We start from the raw sequence: 14,097 nt of genomic DNA on the forward strand, positions 1-14,097 counted from the left end.
TGGCGAGTAAATGGAAAAATGCCCAGGTTCAAAGTCTCCACTATCGTAGGCCTGTTCTCAGGAGAGAAGCCCACCCCTAAAGGGGAAGAAGAGTATGAGACTTGGGCAGAGCAGACCTCTCAAGTTGTTAGATGAGTGGCAGTGCTCTGATGACGTAAGACAACAGCGATTGGTTGAAAGTTTGAGAGGGTGGGCTGCTAACATAGTGAGAGCCATAAAGGCACAGAACCCTCTTGCCACTTCTGTGGCCTACATGCAAGCACTAGGTATGTTGGGAAGCCCAGTGGAGCTCATGACGGGGTTTCAGAACGTGTGTCAAGAGGAGGGGGAGAAGCTTTCTTCCTTGAGAGGCAGCTAAATTGCTTGCGGCGTATAGGGGCCATTCAGACGGCTCAGGTGGATCAGTTAAGAATGGACCAAATAGTGAAAGGCGCCCAGTCCCAGAACCTGATTGCTTGAGGTCTCCAACTGTCTCTTAAGACCCGCCACCCTCCCTTGTTTGTTGAGTTAATCAGAGAAGTACAAGAGGAGGAGAATGCGTCAGAGGCACGGGAGGCCTCCGTCAGTGGATACAGTCCTCAATAGTGGTCACCAGCATTGAAGCGACCACGGGTAGCTCACCCTGGGGAGTGGTAGAGGAGATCATGGCAGAGTCGAGAACTGTGATGTCCTGGTTGTTATCAGCGAGTGTGGGCCCCCCCCCCCACTGTATGATGGAGTTGATATGGAGGCAGACCCTCTAAGGGGACTACGTAGAGTGCTGCAGGCAGTCAGGGTTCCACGAGAAGGGGAGCAGCCGGTATAACTGTGGTGAAGAGGGACACTTCAGGTAGGAGTGTGATCGATTGGAAAGTCTCCAGGTATCTAAGCAGAGAGAGACATTGGGAAAACATAAAAGAGACCCAGTGAGGGGGCGGCCTGGCATCTCGAGGCGGGGGGGAACACATTCCCAGCAATGTATCAAGGAACATCCTAAATCAAAAAAACCCTATTCCTGTGAAGGCTTAGTGGGGCCAAGTTCCAGTGTATTGCTACAGATGGAGAGTATTTATGTTAGAGCCATACTTGACACAGGGTCACAGGTCAGTTTGCTGTACCATTCGTTTTACAACCAGTATTTGATGCATTTACCATTAACACCACTGTGGACAAGAGATCTGGGATCTTAGTACGGATGATTATTCGTATGATGGTTATTGTCAGAGAAGCTGGAGTTTTTGGAAGCAGATGTGGGAGTGGCTGAGGTCCTTGATACATTAGCACTGGTTTCTCCGGACCCTGTTGAGAAGGGCAGCATTTCAGTTCTGGTGGGTCAAATACTCCTATTGTATGGAAGCTGAAGGGAGCCTGCAAGGAGAGAGCTGGAGAGAGCTTTCTGAAGACATTGTCCGTTCACCTGGTGTTTCAAGCTGCTATCAAGGAAGTGCATGGCCACACTGGGCCAGATAATGAGCTTAGACGAGGAACTGTGTGGTTCACCAAGTCAAAGCCAATCGTGTTACAGCCTGGGGCAGTAGCAAACGTGATGGGAAACTCCAGATTTTCCAGAATGCGTGAGGCCAAGGCCCTCTTAGTCGATGTTCCAGAAGACCACGAAGAGTCGGGCGTGCCTGCTGTGATACTGGTGAGGCCCAAACTGCAGAAGTCCTCGGTTGTACAGGTGAACAGGGTGGCAGTGATTGTCAGGAACACTATGAAGAGGGAGGTCACCTTCAAGCGGGGGATGCCCCTGGTGCATCTCTTCCTGGTGACGATAATGTCTAGTGTCCCTGTGAGACAAGCCGGGGAGAAACTACAGTCGGCCCTCCTTATCCACGAGTTCCACATGCACGAATTCAACCGACCGCGAATCGAGAAAACCTGGAAGTGCTCTTCCAGCACTTGTTGTTCGAGCATGTACAGACTTTTTTTTCTTGTCATTATTCCCTAAGCAATGCAGTATAACAACTATTTTACATGGCATTTACATTGTATTGTGTATTATAAGTAATCTAGAGATGATTTAAAGTATACGGGAGGATGTGCGTAGGTTATCGTGGATCGGGATCAAAAAAAAAACGGAAGTTCTCTTACTAAGTAAGTTGGAACAGGTACATCCGATATTATTTAGCGTCAGTTAGTCAAACGTTTGTCTTAATATATAGTATATATTTTACCTTTCTATGCATATAGAACACTTAAGAAACGTATGTTTCAGCGCCGGGCTTGAGAACGGAAGTTCCCGAGTTTGATCCAGTGACAGACCGCTCCCAAGCGCGCTCTCCATCCATGTCGGTTTGATTTGGAGGATCAAAAACCCAAAACCCAATAATTAAACCACTGTGTTGCTTAGTAGTAATTGTAGCTTTCATCGGGGCAGGGCCCTTCTCACTTTATCCTTTAAAATTGTTTTGATCGTTGACCGACTGTAGCCTAACGCTTTTCCAATGAACGATTGCGTTTCACCTCTTTCCAATCGCTTTATTATTTTCACTTTATTTTCAATCGTGATTATTTTTGTGAACAGAAACACTGTGGATTCAGAGCTCCGCTGCCGGGTCCTAATGTCCACCACACTGAGACAGGTTAAATAAGATCTGGGGTTCTGCTGGGTCCTAAGGTCCACCGCATTGAGATGGGTCGAATAAGGGACTTGAGCATCCGCGTTTTTTGGTATCCGCGAGAGGTCCCGGAACCAATCCCTCACGGATAAGGAGGGCCAACTGTATCTGCAAAAGGGAGAAAGCTGAGTGCTGAGTCATTCAACTTTGGGGACTCCCTAGTACTTGTGAGTTGGAAGAGGAGGTTGATACAGAAGATGTTGAAACTGGAAGGTGTCTTTTCTACTGGAGAGTTTGATGTGAGTTGTTCCAAGAGCACTCGCCACACTATCCGGTTGACCAAGGACACCCCATTCAGAGAAGGGTCACGGCGACTGGCCCCTGCGGAAGTGCAATACGTTCGGCAGCATTTGTGTAAGTTGAAGGAAGCTGGGATCATCATTGAGTCCAGAAGCCCCTATGCGTCCCCAATAGTAGTGCCCAGGAAGAAGAACGGGAAGGTACAGATGTGTTGGACTATAGGACTCTGAACAGGCATAACGTCCCCGACCAATATACAGTCCTGAGGATTGAAGACACGCTGACCTGCCTGAGTGGTGCAAGGTGGTTCAGTGTGTTGGACTTAAGCTTAAGGAGTGGATGTTACCAGATCCCCATGAATGAGGCTGACAAAGAGAAAATGGCATTTATATGTCCACTGGGATTCTTCCAGTTTGAAAGGATGCCCCAGGGCATATCGGGAGCCCCTGCAACCTTCCAGTGTGTCATGGAGAAAATGGTGGGGGATGTGAACTTGCTTGATGTATTGGTGTATCTGGATGACCTCATAGTGTTTGGATCCACTTTGGAGGAACATGAAGCGAGGCTGCTGAAGGTGCTGGGCCGCTTGAAAGCTGAAGGGTTAAAACTTTCCCTGGACAAGTGCCAGTTCTGCAAGACGTCTGTCAGCTACGTTGGGCACATAGTCTCACGGGATGGAGTAGTTATGAATCCACCTAAGATGAAGGCAATGACCACATGGCCAAGGCCCCAGATTGTCAGCGCTTTATGCTCGTTCCTTGGGTTCTGTGGGTGCTATCGGAGGTTATTGAAAGACTATGCAAAAGTGAGTCACCCTTTAAAACAGCTTCTGGGTGGTTACCCTCCTTTGGGGAAGAAAGGGAGGAGGACAAAAGGAGAGGAGGGTAAAGAGTACCTTAGCCCTTCGGAACCTTTTGGACTGAGGTGGGATGCGAAATGTGAAGAGGCCTTTCAGTCGCTGAAAGAACTGCTGACACAAGCGCCTGTGCTGGCTTTTACAGACTCCCGTTTGCTGTATGTACTGCATACGGATGCCAGCAGAGAGGGCTTAGGGGGTGCCCTGCATCAGGATCAGGGTACCAAGTTGAGACTTGTTGCATTTGTCAGCCAGGGTCTGTCGCCCTCTGAGAAAAGATATCCCACGCACAAGTTGGAGTTTCTGGCGTTGAAATGGGCTGTGGTGGATAAGGTGAGTGACTACCTCAATGGTGCCAAGTTTGAGGTGAGGACGGACAACAATCCCCTAACTTATATCCTGACCTTGGCAAAATTGGATGCCACATGCCATCAGTGGTTGACGGCATCGTCTCCCTGTGATTTCAGCCTGAGGTACTGGCCGGGAAGCAGGAACATTGACGCTGATGCCTTGTCCCAGAGTGCGCGTGAAGAGCTGGCCAGGGACGAAGAGTTCCTGCCCCAGGACTGAAAGCCATGTATCAGTTTGCCATCACGGTGAAGGCAAAGGGAAGGCAAGAGCAGGATCGAGCAGTAGATCAATTCAGAGCTTCTGATGGCTCAATTTCACAAGCTTACTGTAACCTGACTGCTCTGAAAACAAGCCAGTTATTGGAATTGAAGCCTGGGGAAGTGGCAGCTGTTCAGTGAGATGATCCGAGCATCGGTACTATTTGGTCAGCGGTCAAAAAGGGAGACGTGGCCCAAACGGAAAAGACAACGCTGCAGTGCCTCCATTACTGAGAGAATGGCCCAGATTGGAGTTGAGGAACCAGATCCTATACCAGGTCATATCGCCTCCAGACCAGCCTTTTGGGGTTCCCAGCTGGTTCTGTCTGAGAAGTATTGGAGGATTATTTGGAAGTAACTGCATGATGATTCTGGACATTGAAAGACCTATGGATTGTTCGGAGATTGATTATACTGGCCCCAAATGAAGCAGGAGGTGGAAGAATACTGAAAGTCGTGCATTCGGTGCACATGGAGGAAGATGCTGCTTACAAGAGCCGCTCCATTGCCTCACTGCAGAGTGCGGAGCCTCTTGACCTGGTGTGTATGGATTTCCTGTCAATAGAGCCAGATGCCAGCAACATGGCAAATCTCTTAGTCATCACAGATTACTACACCAGACATGCACAAGCTTTCCCTACCAAGGATCAGAGAACATCCACGGTGGCCAAAAAGTTATGGGAGAAATATTTTATTTAATATGGCCTCCCCAGGCGGACACATAGTGATCAGGGACGGGATTTCGAGAGTAGGCTCACGCATGAGTTACTGAACATGGTTGGAGTTGAGAAGTCGAGGACTACCCCTTATCACCCACAGGGTGATCCCCAGCCCAAGAGGTTTAATTGGACCTTGCTAGACCTGCTCAGAACTTTGGAAATCAGCAAGAAGAACAAGTGGAGTCAGCATATTGGACATCTGGTCCACTGCTACAACTGTACACAAAATGAAGCTACCGGGTACTCACCATATTATCTGATGTTTGGGCGTGAGGCTAGGTTGCCCATTGACCTTTGTTTTGGGACTGTTGAGGAAGACCTACCACCGAGGACTTATCTGAAGTAGGTGTCTGAGCTGAGAAGGGAGCTGAAAAAGGCTTATGAATTTGCTGAGGTCGCGGCTACCAAACAGAATCAAGGAAATAAGAGGAGGTATGATCAAAAAGTTAGGTTCTCCCAACTCATGCCAGGAGACCGAGTCCTCATAAAGAATTTGGGGCTACCTGGCAAGCATAAGTTGGCTTACCGGTGGGCAGCTACGCCCTATGTAGTGGAGAGTCAGATGCCAAACGTACCAGTTTTCTGGGTGAAACCAGAGGATGGGAATGGGCCTGTCAAGATTCTCCATCGGAACCACCTTCTGCCTCTGGGACAAGAGATGCGTGTTGACCCAGATCCCAACCTGGAGCCTACACCTAGTAAGAGGACTGTGCAGCGACGCGGAGTGCCTGAGGGAGGAGAGATTAGATCGCCCCCACCCCTGAATGGGATACAGAATTGGAGGATGAGGAAATGGAGGTGTAGAATATGCTGCCTTTTGCTCACTCGCCAATAATTGAGGAAGAGATTCCCAACCCTTCTCACACTGTCGGATGAAATCGGTGGGGGAGGAGGGGGGACTATCTATGGACAGGCTGGGTTTCAGCGGGACCATGAAGTGGGTGAAGTGGGGCTCAGCCAAGGGACAGAGGGTTCTGAGTTGCAGGAGGGCACGAGTGATAGACCGGGGGATGCCCTGCCAGGTAGACCAGTAGTATCCCAAGCAGTGTCTGAACCTGAAGATGAGAGGGTAAGGATGTCTCAAAGAATCAGGAGACCACCAGATCGGCTGGCCTATGTAGCACCGGGGGAACAGAGTGTGGCATCTATCACCTTGGTGAGCTATGTCACTGCCATTTATACCTGGGTTGGACTTTGTAATTTGTATGAAGGGGTGACAAGCTATCCTAATGTCATGAGGATGGCTAATTTTGGTGCGGGGAGAGTGTAACACCCTGGGAAAGGTTTCACTGCTAACGTAATGGTCTTTCTGTAGAAGCAGTGTTTGGGTTGTGATTAGAGATAATGGGTGTTTTGGAATGTGAGCCATCCAGTGAAGGGAGTGTGTTTTCGTGACACCAGGGTGATCTGGGTCTTTTGTTCGGCGGGAGATGAAGAGAGATGATGCCCGAGTGGGGCCATGACCCGACAAAGCCCGGGGAGATTGAAGGAGGATCGGTGAAGGGGAAACCATGAGGTCTAATTTGTGCACATTAGACTGTTTCATTAAAATGGGCCCTTTTCTTTTTTTTTGCTTTTTCTTTATCAACCCTTTAGACAAATTAAGAATTATAAAGCTAAATCGTTTAAGTGTATGCGGTGTACTGCCTGTTATTTCTTATTTGTAACAAGGTAACAAATCACACAGCAACCACACAAACAGGGTTTTGGGTTGGGCTCACACCTCAATCTCACACGTTTACCGGGGCCGGAAATTGTCTTCCCTAGACTTGCGCAGCTACAGAACCAGAGTGTTTCATGACATTAGGGCAAACAGTTGGAGTCCTGAAGTGGCTGAGGTCAGGATGCTGAAATGGAAATATGACAAGATGACTAAGCCAAAGAACCATTGTCATCTCAATAGACCATATGCAGTGAACATAGCAGAGGATGATTCAGTATACTTGGAGCCCTAAAATATGACCTCTTGAATATTAAACTGAGTAGATGGATTGTTGAGATTTGTAATCTTCAGTTTGCTGCTGATTTGATGATAGCAATTTAATGAAATATTCAACAGAAGCGATCAAACTGCTGTTCTGCCATTGTTTTTTGTCAAGAAGAAGTCAGTTTGTGCTAGAGAGCATTGTGTAATTATAAAAGTAATCTTAAGCTTGATAAAAATATTTAAGTATTTCAGCACAAAGTTATTGCATGGCTAATAATCATTTTGTTTATGTGGCACTAAAGATCCCTAAAGCCAGTGGCCTTACTGAAAGTCTCCTGGGAGCCAAGCTTGAAGAGAAGATATCCCTGAACCTAGCTGACCTCAGTGAAACTGATGAAGACCCGAGCAGAGATAAGGTAGCTACATTGGTGTGGTGGCTGTAACACTAAACTAGCTTTTATCTAAGTGACTGTGCACCGTTTACTGAGGCAAGTAGTGAGCTTAAGAAGGAGCTTGTTAGCTTGTGAATTGGCATCAGAAAGGTGATAGAGAGCAGCCAGAATCTCATTATAAGCCAACATGTACAGTAACCTGAGGGAAAGGGAATCTTGCATCTTTTCCCAAACTGCCCAAGTGCGACTCCAGTTCCACACCATGTAGGTAAATTTCTCAAGCTCTATAAGGTGGTCCAGTCAGTTATATAAAAGAAAAAGAACAATCACAAATGTAAAGACCTCAGGTTACTCAAAGATATTTGGGAAAGGCAGTCTTTGCTGATATTACCCAAAGCCAAAATATTTTTTTAAAATATGAGAATACTTTTAATGAAAAGGTTAGAGGTCCTTGTCTTCAAGTTCATTGTTCAAGTTCAGTCTTCAAGGTTCTAAATGCGTCTCATGAAGACTATAAGGCATAGGCATACAACATGTAGCAGGCATCATATATTCATAGTTCAAATCTGCCAAGTCTGCTTTTTAAATGATTTGCCAATGTGTGATGATAAAATAAAATACTTATGACAAGTTATGTCTGTATGCAGGCTAGACTAGAGATGTTGTCCCTTCTTAATGACATATGTGACTGGGAACCTCTTCCAACATAAGGTTGGAAACTGCTGAAACACATTCCCTCTTCCTTCTCCTGCACCCCCACTACTTTTTTTATGTTTCCCTTCCCTTCTCCTGCCTTCTCACTCACCAAACTTTCATCTGCTCCCTTTATTCCCCCCCACACTTCTGCTAGCCCCCTCTGCTCCAGATAGTTATTTTATTTTTCCTGCCTCCCCTCTCTGTAAACCCCTTCCTTTGTTTTCATTCCATCAATATTTTATAATATAATTAAAGCTGCAATTGACTTCTGGAATTACATGAAGGGTGATGATTTTCAGCAGCACTAATTATGTTATAATGTAAAATGTTGATAATGTCATGTCGTATAATGGTAATAATAAACTCAGCAACTGATAAAACATTTTGTAGTTTCCAGTTAAAATATAAAGTATTATACTTTCTGCTATCATATTTTATACCTTGATTTTGCATGTGTTAGATTTTGAAATTTGGTTTTCAGATTATATCCAAATATCTTAAAGCTCTAGTACCCAGGACAGGCTTGAGAAAGCTGGGATTTATGTGTTGGCTTCTTTTGTTTCTCTGAATTTGCTGATTTATTAACACACCATTTTTCTTCCCGCATTCAATGTTTTTAAACTTTAATTCTAGAAAGATATTTACCATGCTTTATCTGTAAATATTTGTAGGTGGTGCCTGGGTACACAACAATTTTCATGAAAAATTTAAATGCCACAATACTGTTCTCAACAATTGTTATAAAAAAAAATGAAGAAAGAGTCAAAAGGCCATTTGGGTTTAAGTTCCGTGCCATGTAAATAACTGTGTCATTTTACCAATGGACAATGAGACAAATAGTGCGCCTTGTTCAGGCAGTTCTTCTGAAAGGGGAGTTGTTGCATGATGTTTCTGAATGTTAATATTATATGCATTATTTATGCAGGTTGGTTTGATATGTCGTGGGTTGGCATTTGTAGTCAAAAATAGCATCTTTCAAACTGATTTAATGTAAAGTAACTTTGTTGTTGCTGCCTGGATCCAAGACGTTGTTAGTATGCTAGAGAAACCATTTAAGGAAAATGCTAGATGGTTTATTTGAGAATTTCACATGAATAAGCAACTCACTTGAAATAATTTATTCTCAGAGTCCCTCCGATACTGCTCAGCTCATGAAAAACCTCCATTTAGATGTGGAATCTCTTGGCATTGGTTTTGAATATGAGGTAGGTCGACATTTTAATTTTCGTTTTGAAGCAGAATTCCCCACCCCCCATCAAAAGTCAAAATCTGATTACATTGCCCAAGTGTTTTTGTATTTTTACATAAACGTGTGTGATTCATTCCAAAGGTGTGCAGTCCAAGTTCACAGTGCTCAATTCCTATACCATAAGGAATCTTTCTTTAAAAAAGGATATAATAGGTTGTGGAATCTGGAAGATGTAAGCAAAATATTGCAAATCCTGACATAGGATATCGGCCTGAGCAGCTCTTTATTCCTCTCCACAGATGCTGCCTGAGTTCTGCTAGCATTTTGTATGTGTTTTGTGTCTGGATTTCCAGCATTTGCAGAATCTCTTGTGTTTTTATGTTGTACTGTTGCTGATATTTGTCCTTACTACTACTAACTCACTGTTTCTGTTGACCTATTTTCAATTGTTACTCATATGATAGACATAAATGTTGAAATTGTAAAGATTGAATTTAATTTGTACTGTATATGTGAAGCCAATGTTTTAAGCTAATAATTCACATCAGATCTGACAGTGTACTAGATCACAGCAGTCAAACATCAGTTATAAATGTCACAAATCAGCATAACAGCTGCATTCAACTTATGGGAAGGAATATCACTGTTTAATAATGAATACAGATAATTCTGATGTGTTGTTTTATACTTTAAAAGGTGGAATGCCGAAAGCAGCAAGAATTTTGTGCTAAATTATGGCAATAATATGCTTTGATGCTTTGAATTAAAAGGAACAGACTAGCGTTAGTTGTATGGTAGGTGTACTAAGCAGTATTGTAACGTTAAAAGAAGATGATGCAGACAATAACAACATCGAAGCCGAGTCTCAGCTTGATTTAGTAATATTGTGTTACCAAGTTTTTATTTGCTTCCTAGGAGCTAATTACTGACAAATGCGCTCAGGATAATTATTTAGACCTACTCATTAACTTCAGAAGATTATACATAGAATGCCATTTCTATCAAAAAGCTGAAAATGTATATTCTCAAGTGGAAGCTTCAGTGTGGGTAAATAAAACAGATTTTTAAAATTGTTGTCAAGAACAAGAAAATGCATTATTCACTGAATCACTCCATTAGCGTTCAACATTCAAAGTAAATTTGTTATATATAATCACCATATACTACCCTGAGATTAATTTTCTTGCAGGCATTCACAGTAAATACAAAGAAATACAATAGAACCAATGGAAGAAAGGACACACAAAGACTGACAAATAACCAATGTGCAAAAGAAAACAAACTACAAATATTTAAAAAAATCAAATAATAATAACACAGCCTTGCTATGTTCTGAAAACAATGAGAAATTCTAAAGCTCATTAGGGCAGAAAGAACCTTGACCCTTTACCAAGATTTGAATGTTTCCTTGTTTCTACTTTGGGAGAATATAACTCCCCTTTGACTTTGATAATATGTAATGGCAACAGTAACTTTTCCTTCTCTTTTGTTCTGAAAACAGTTTTAGCTTGAGTCTTCCAGAAGGGGGCAGTAGGACACCACTGAGAAGCATTGTCCAGATCAGGCACAAGCTAACCAACAGCTTTGAGAATTTGCCATCTGTTGTTTGTTCAGCTCCATAGATAAAATAGAGAACAAAGTCCCATCATCATCTATATACTTCTGCTGTGACAGAGAGTCGAGCAAAGCCCGATGTCATTTTACCTTTATCAGCCGTTTCTTTTTAATGTTAATAACTGCCAAGTCAGACTGTCTGCTTGTTACCTATTGTTCACTTCCAACTTTATAGCCATTTGATTGTGGCAGTCACAGATTATTCAACACTATGGATATTTTTTAATATTGATGTGCAAGAGAGAGATTGTTCACATGTTCTAAGATTCATTTATCATGGTGGATGGGTGATTTTGATTTGCCACTTGAGGCTTGCATCGTAAAATCATCCCGTCTTGTAAGACACTCCAATGTGTTTGAAAGGTATTCGTCTACCTCCCTTTGTCCTCATGTATTTTCTGTTCTCTCTCAAAGTTTCAAGTTCAAAGTAAATATATAATCAAAGTGTGTGTGTGTATGTATGTATATATGTGTATGTATATATATGTATGTGTTACCATATACAACCCTGAGATTCATTTTCTTATGGACATTCACAGTAAATACAACAGAACACAATAGAATCATTGAAAAGCCACACACAACAAAGACAACAAACTATAAATACAGAAAGAAAAAAATGTTTAAAAGTGAAGCCAAACTTTGGTGTATTCTTTATTAGAGGATTGTTTTGTACAGAAGTGAAAAAGTACTTTTAAGTGTTTTACACCGGGATCCTTTCCCTCATGGATAGCCTGCACTGCTTCTAATTTTGATACATCTATCTGTCCATCTCCACTGGCAATATCAGGATTAGCTTCTTCCCCTGTATATTTCCTGTAATTCAGGTTTTTTTCTGAAATTATGTATTGCACTGTCCTGCTGCTCCAAGTCAACAAATTTCAAGGCATATGCCAGTGATATTAAATCTGATTTTGATTGGAAACAAAGAAGGAATTGGAAATTGAGAGTAAACACAAAAGATTCTGCAGATGCTGGAAATCCAGGCAAACACACACAAAATGTCAGAGGAACTTGGTAGGTCAGGTAGCATCTTTGGAGAGGAATAAAGAGTTGACATTTCAGACCGAGACCCTTCATCAGGAGTATAAACAGGAATAAACAGTCAACATTTTGGGCCAAGACCCTTCATCAGGAAGAGGCCCTCCAGCATTTTGGGTGTGTTACTTTGAAAAATTAAATTAATAGCTTGGAATCTCACAATACAATTGAGCTGTTCGTAGAAAATGGCTTGATGCTTACACAGCCTATGACTTTTGGAAATTCTAAAGGGAACTTGCCTTGCAAGAAATCATTATACATTTGAGAGACAATTAACATTATGAAATTGGTATGGAAATGAGTGTTTAATATTCAAAGGGTTTGTCATTATAATTTTGAAATGGATTTATTTGATTGAGTCTGTTGACTGACTTTGCTAAGTGCCATTTGTCTTTCATACTTGTTTCCTATTGAAAAATACAATAGTTAGATCTACTCAGTGACCACTTTATTAGGTACAGGAGTGGAACCCAGTGTGGTCTTCTCCCACTGTAGCCCATCCACTTCAAGGTTCAACATCTGCATTCAGAGATGCTCTTCTGCGCACATGGAATTTTGAGTTACTGTCGCCTTCCTGTCAGCTTCAACCAGTCTGGCCATTCTCTTCTGACCTCTCTCATTACAAGGCATTTTCACCTTCAGAACTGCTGTTCATTGGATGTTTTTTCTCTGTAAACTCTAAAGACTGTGGTGCGTGAAAATTCTAGCAGTTTCTGAGAAACTCAAACCACTCTGTCTGGCACCAACGATCATTACACGATCAAAGTCACTTTCAATCATATTTCTTCCCCATGCTGACATTTGGTCTGAACAACAACTGAACCTCTTGACCATGTCAGCATGCTTTTATGCATTGAGTTGCTGCTACGTGATTGGATGATTATATATTGCATTAATGAGTAGGTGTACCTAATTCAGTGGCTACTGAGTATATTAAAGGCAATGGTCCAGTATGGTTTACTGGTGGGATGTTGTTTTCTTTGATTTCAGAGTTCAGTGCAACAACGTGTATGATTTTAGACATTTGTCAATCAGTGTCTTCTAAATGTTGATGTAACCAAATGCAAAGCTGGGTGGTGTGAATGTAATTTGAATGGGTCTCTCTTTTTAATCTGCATTGTGAAGTTTATTGGAATTGATGTTTTTACCTCTATCACTGAAGGTGACTATCATGTCAACAGCACTATCCAGTGTGCACTGTTAGCTATCAAATAATATAAACACCAGAGGACTAACAGTTGTGATTTAATTATTCCATATTGGTTTTATATCACTCTGTGTTTGATTGCGGGCTATTAATGCTGCGAATGATCACATGGCAGCAATGTTTCTGAGTCATTTGCATAACCTTGAGCATCTTGAAAGTTTTATTTGTTTGTGCCTGTTCATCATCTGAGCCCCAATATCAGATTAATGTCTTTAAATAACTATAACTCACAGAGATTCTAAGTTTAGTGCTTATTTTATTTATATCATATGGCATCAGCTGTATTTTCTTTTACAGGTCTTTTTCTCCCATTGCATCTTGTGTCTGAAAAATCCAGGCATGCTGGGATACTTTCCTGTATTAATTGACAGGAATCATCATTGAACAATGGTAAAAACATGATGACCCCAAATGGAATTAGTCCATTTATCAATGGAATTGGTCACTGCTAACTTAAGAAAATCAGAAATTTCTAATATTGAGGAGACATTTTGGTTGATGAATATGGTAGCCAATAATGGCGCTAATTAAATTAATCCTATTTCCTAAGGCCTCTTCTGTAGCTTTGGTTATCATTTTCCGTTGCTTGAGCAGATTCTTATACCAAAAGACCATAAGATATAGGAGCAGAAATAGACCATTTGGCCCATCGAGTCTGCTCTGCCACTTCATCATGCCTGATCTATTATTCCTCTCAGCCCCAGTCTCCTGCTTTCCCACCATATCCCTTCGTGCCTTGACCAATCAGGAAGCTATAAACCTTTGCCTTAAATATACATAAAGACTTGGCCTCAGCAACTGCCCGTGGCAACAAATTCCACAGATTCACCACTCTGGCTAAAGAAATTCCTCCTCATCTCCATTCTAAATGTACACCCCTCTATTCTGAAGCTGTGTCCTCTGGTCCTAGACTCTCCCACCATAGGAATCATCCTCTGTACATCCACTCTGTCAAGACCTTTCACCATTTGAATGAGGTCACCCCTCATTCTTCACTTTCTTCTCTAT

General features: G+C 42.5%; 1 protein-coding gene across 7 annotated transcripts in view; it reads left to right on the forward strand.

Moving 5' to 3' along the window:
• Positions 1–14,097, forward strand: part of LOC134340740 (centrosomal protein of 164 kDa-like) — a 315,206-nt gene that overhangs the window by 126,741 nt on the left and 174,368 nt on the right. For all 7 annotated transcript variants that reach the window (XR_010016618.1, XM_063038209.1, XM_063038210.1 and 4 more), the window contains 2 exons: positions 7,253–7,366; positions 9,166–9,243. Coding sequence is in view for 6 of the 7 variants with exons in the window: in XM_063038209.1 (XP_062894279.1) it covers positions 7,253–7,366; positions 9,166–9,243 (192 nt within the window). In the remaining variant the exon portion in view is untranslated. The remainder of the gene's footprint in view (positions 1–7,252; positions 7,367–9,165; positions 9,244–14,097) is intronic.

This window comes from Mobula hypostoma, chromosome X2, assembly GCF_963921235.1.
Source record: "Mobula hypostoma chromosome X2, sMobHyp1.1, whole genome shotgun sequence".
NCBI classification, from domain to species: domain Eukaryota; kingdom Metazoa; phylum Chordata; class Chondrichthyes; order Myliobatiformes; family Myliobatidae; genus Mobula; species Mobula hypostoma.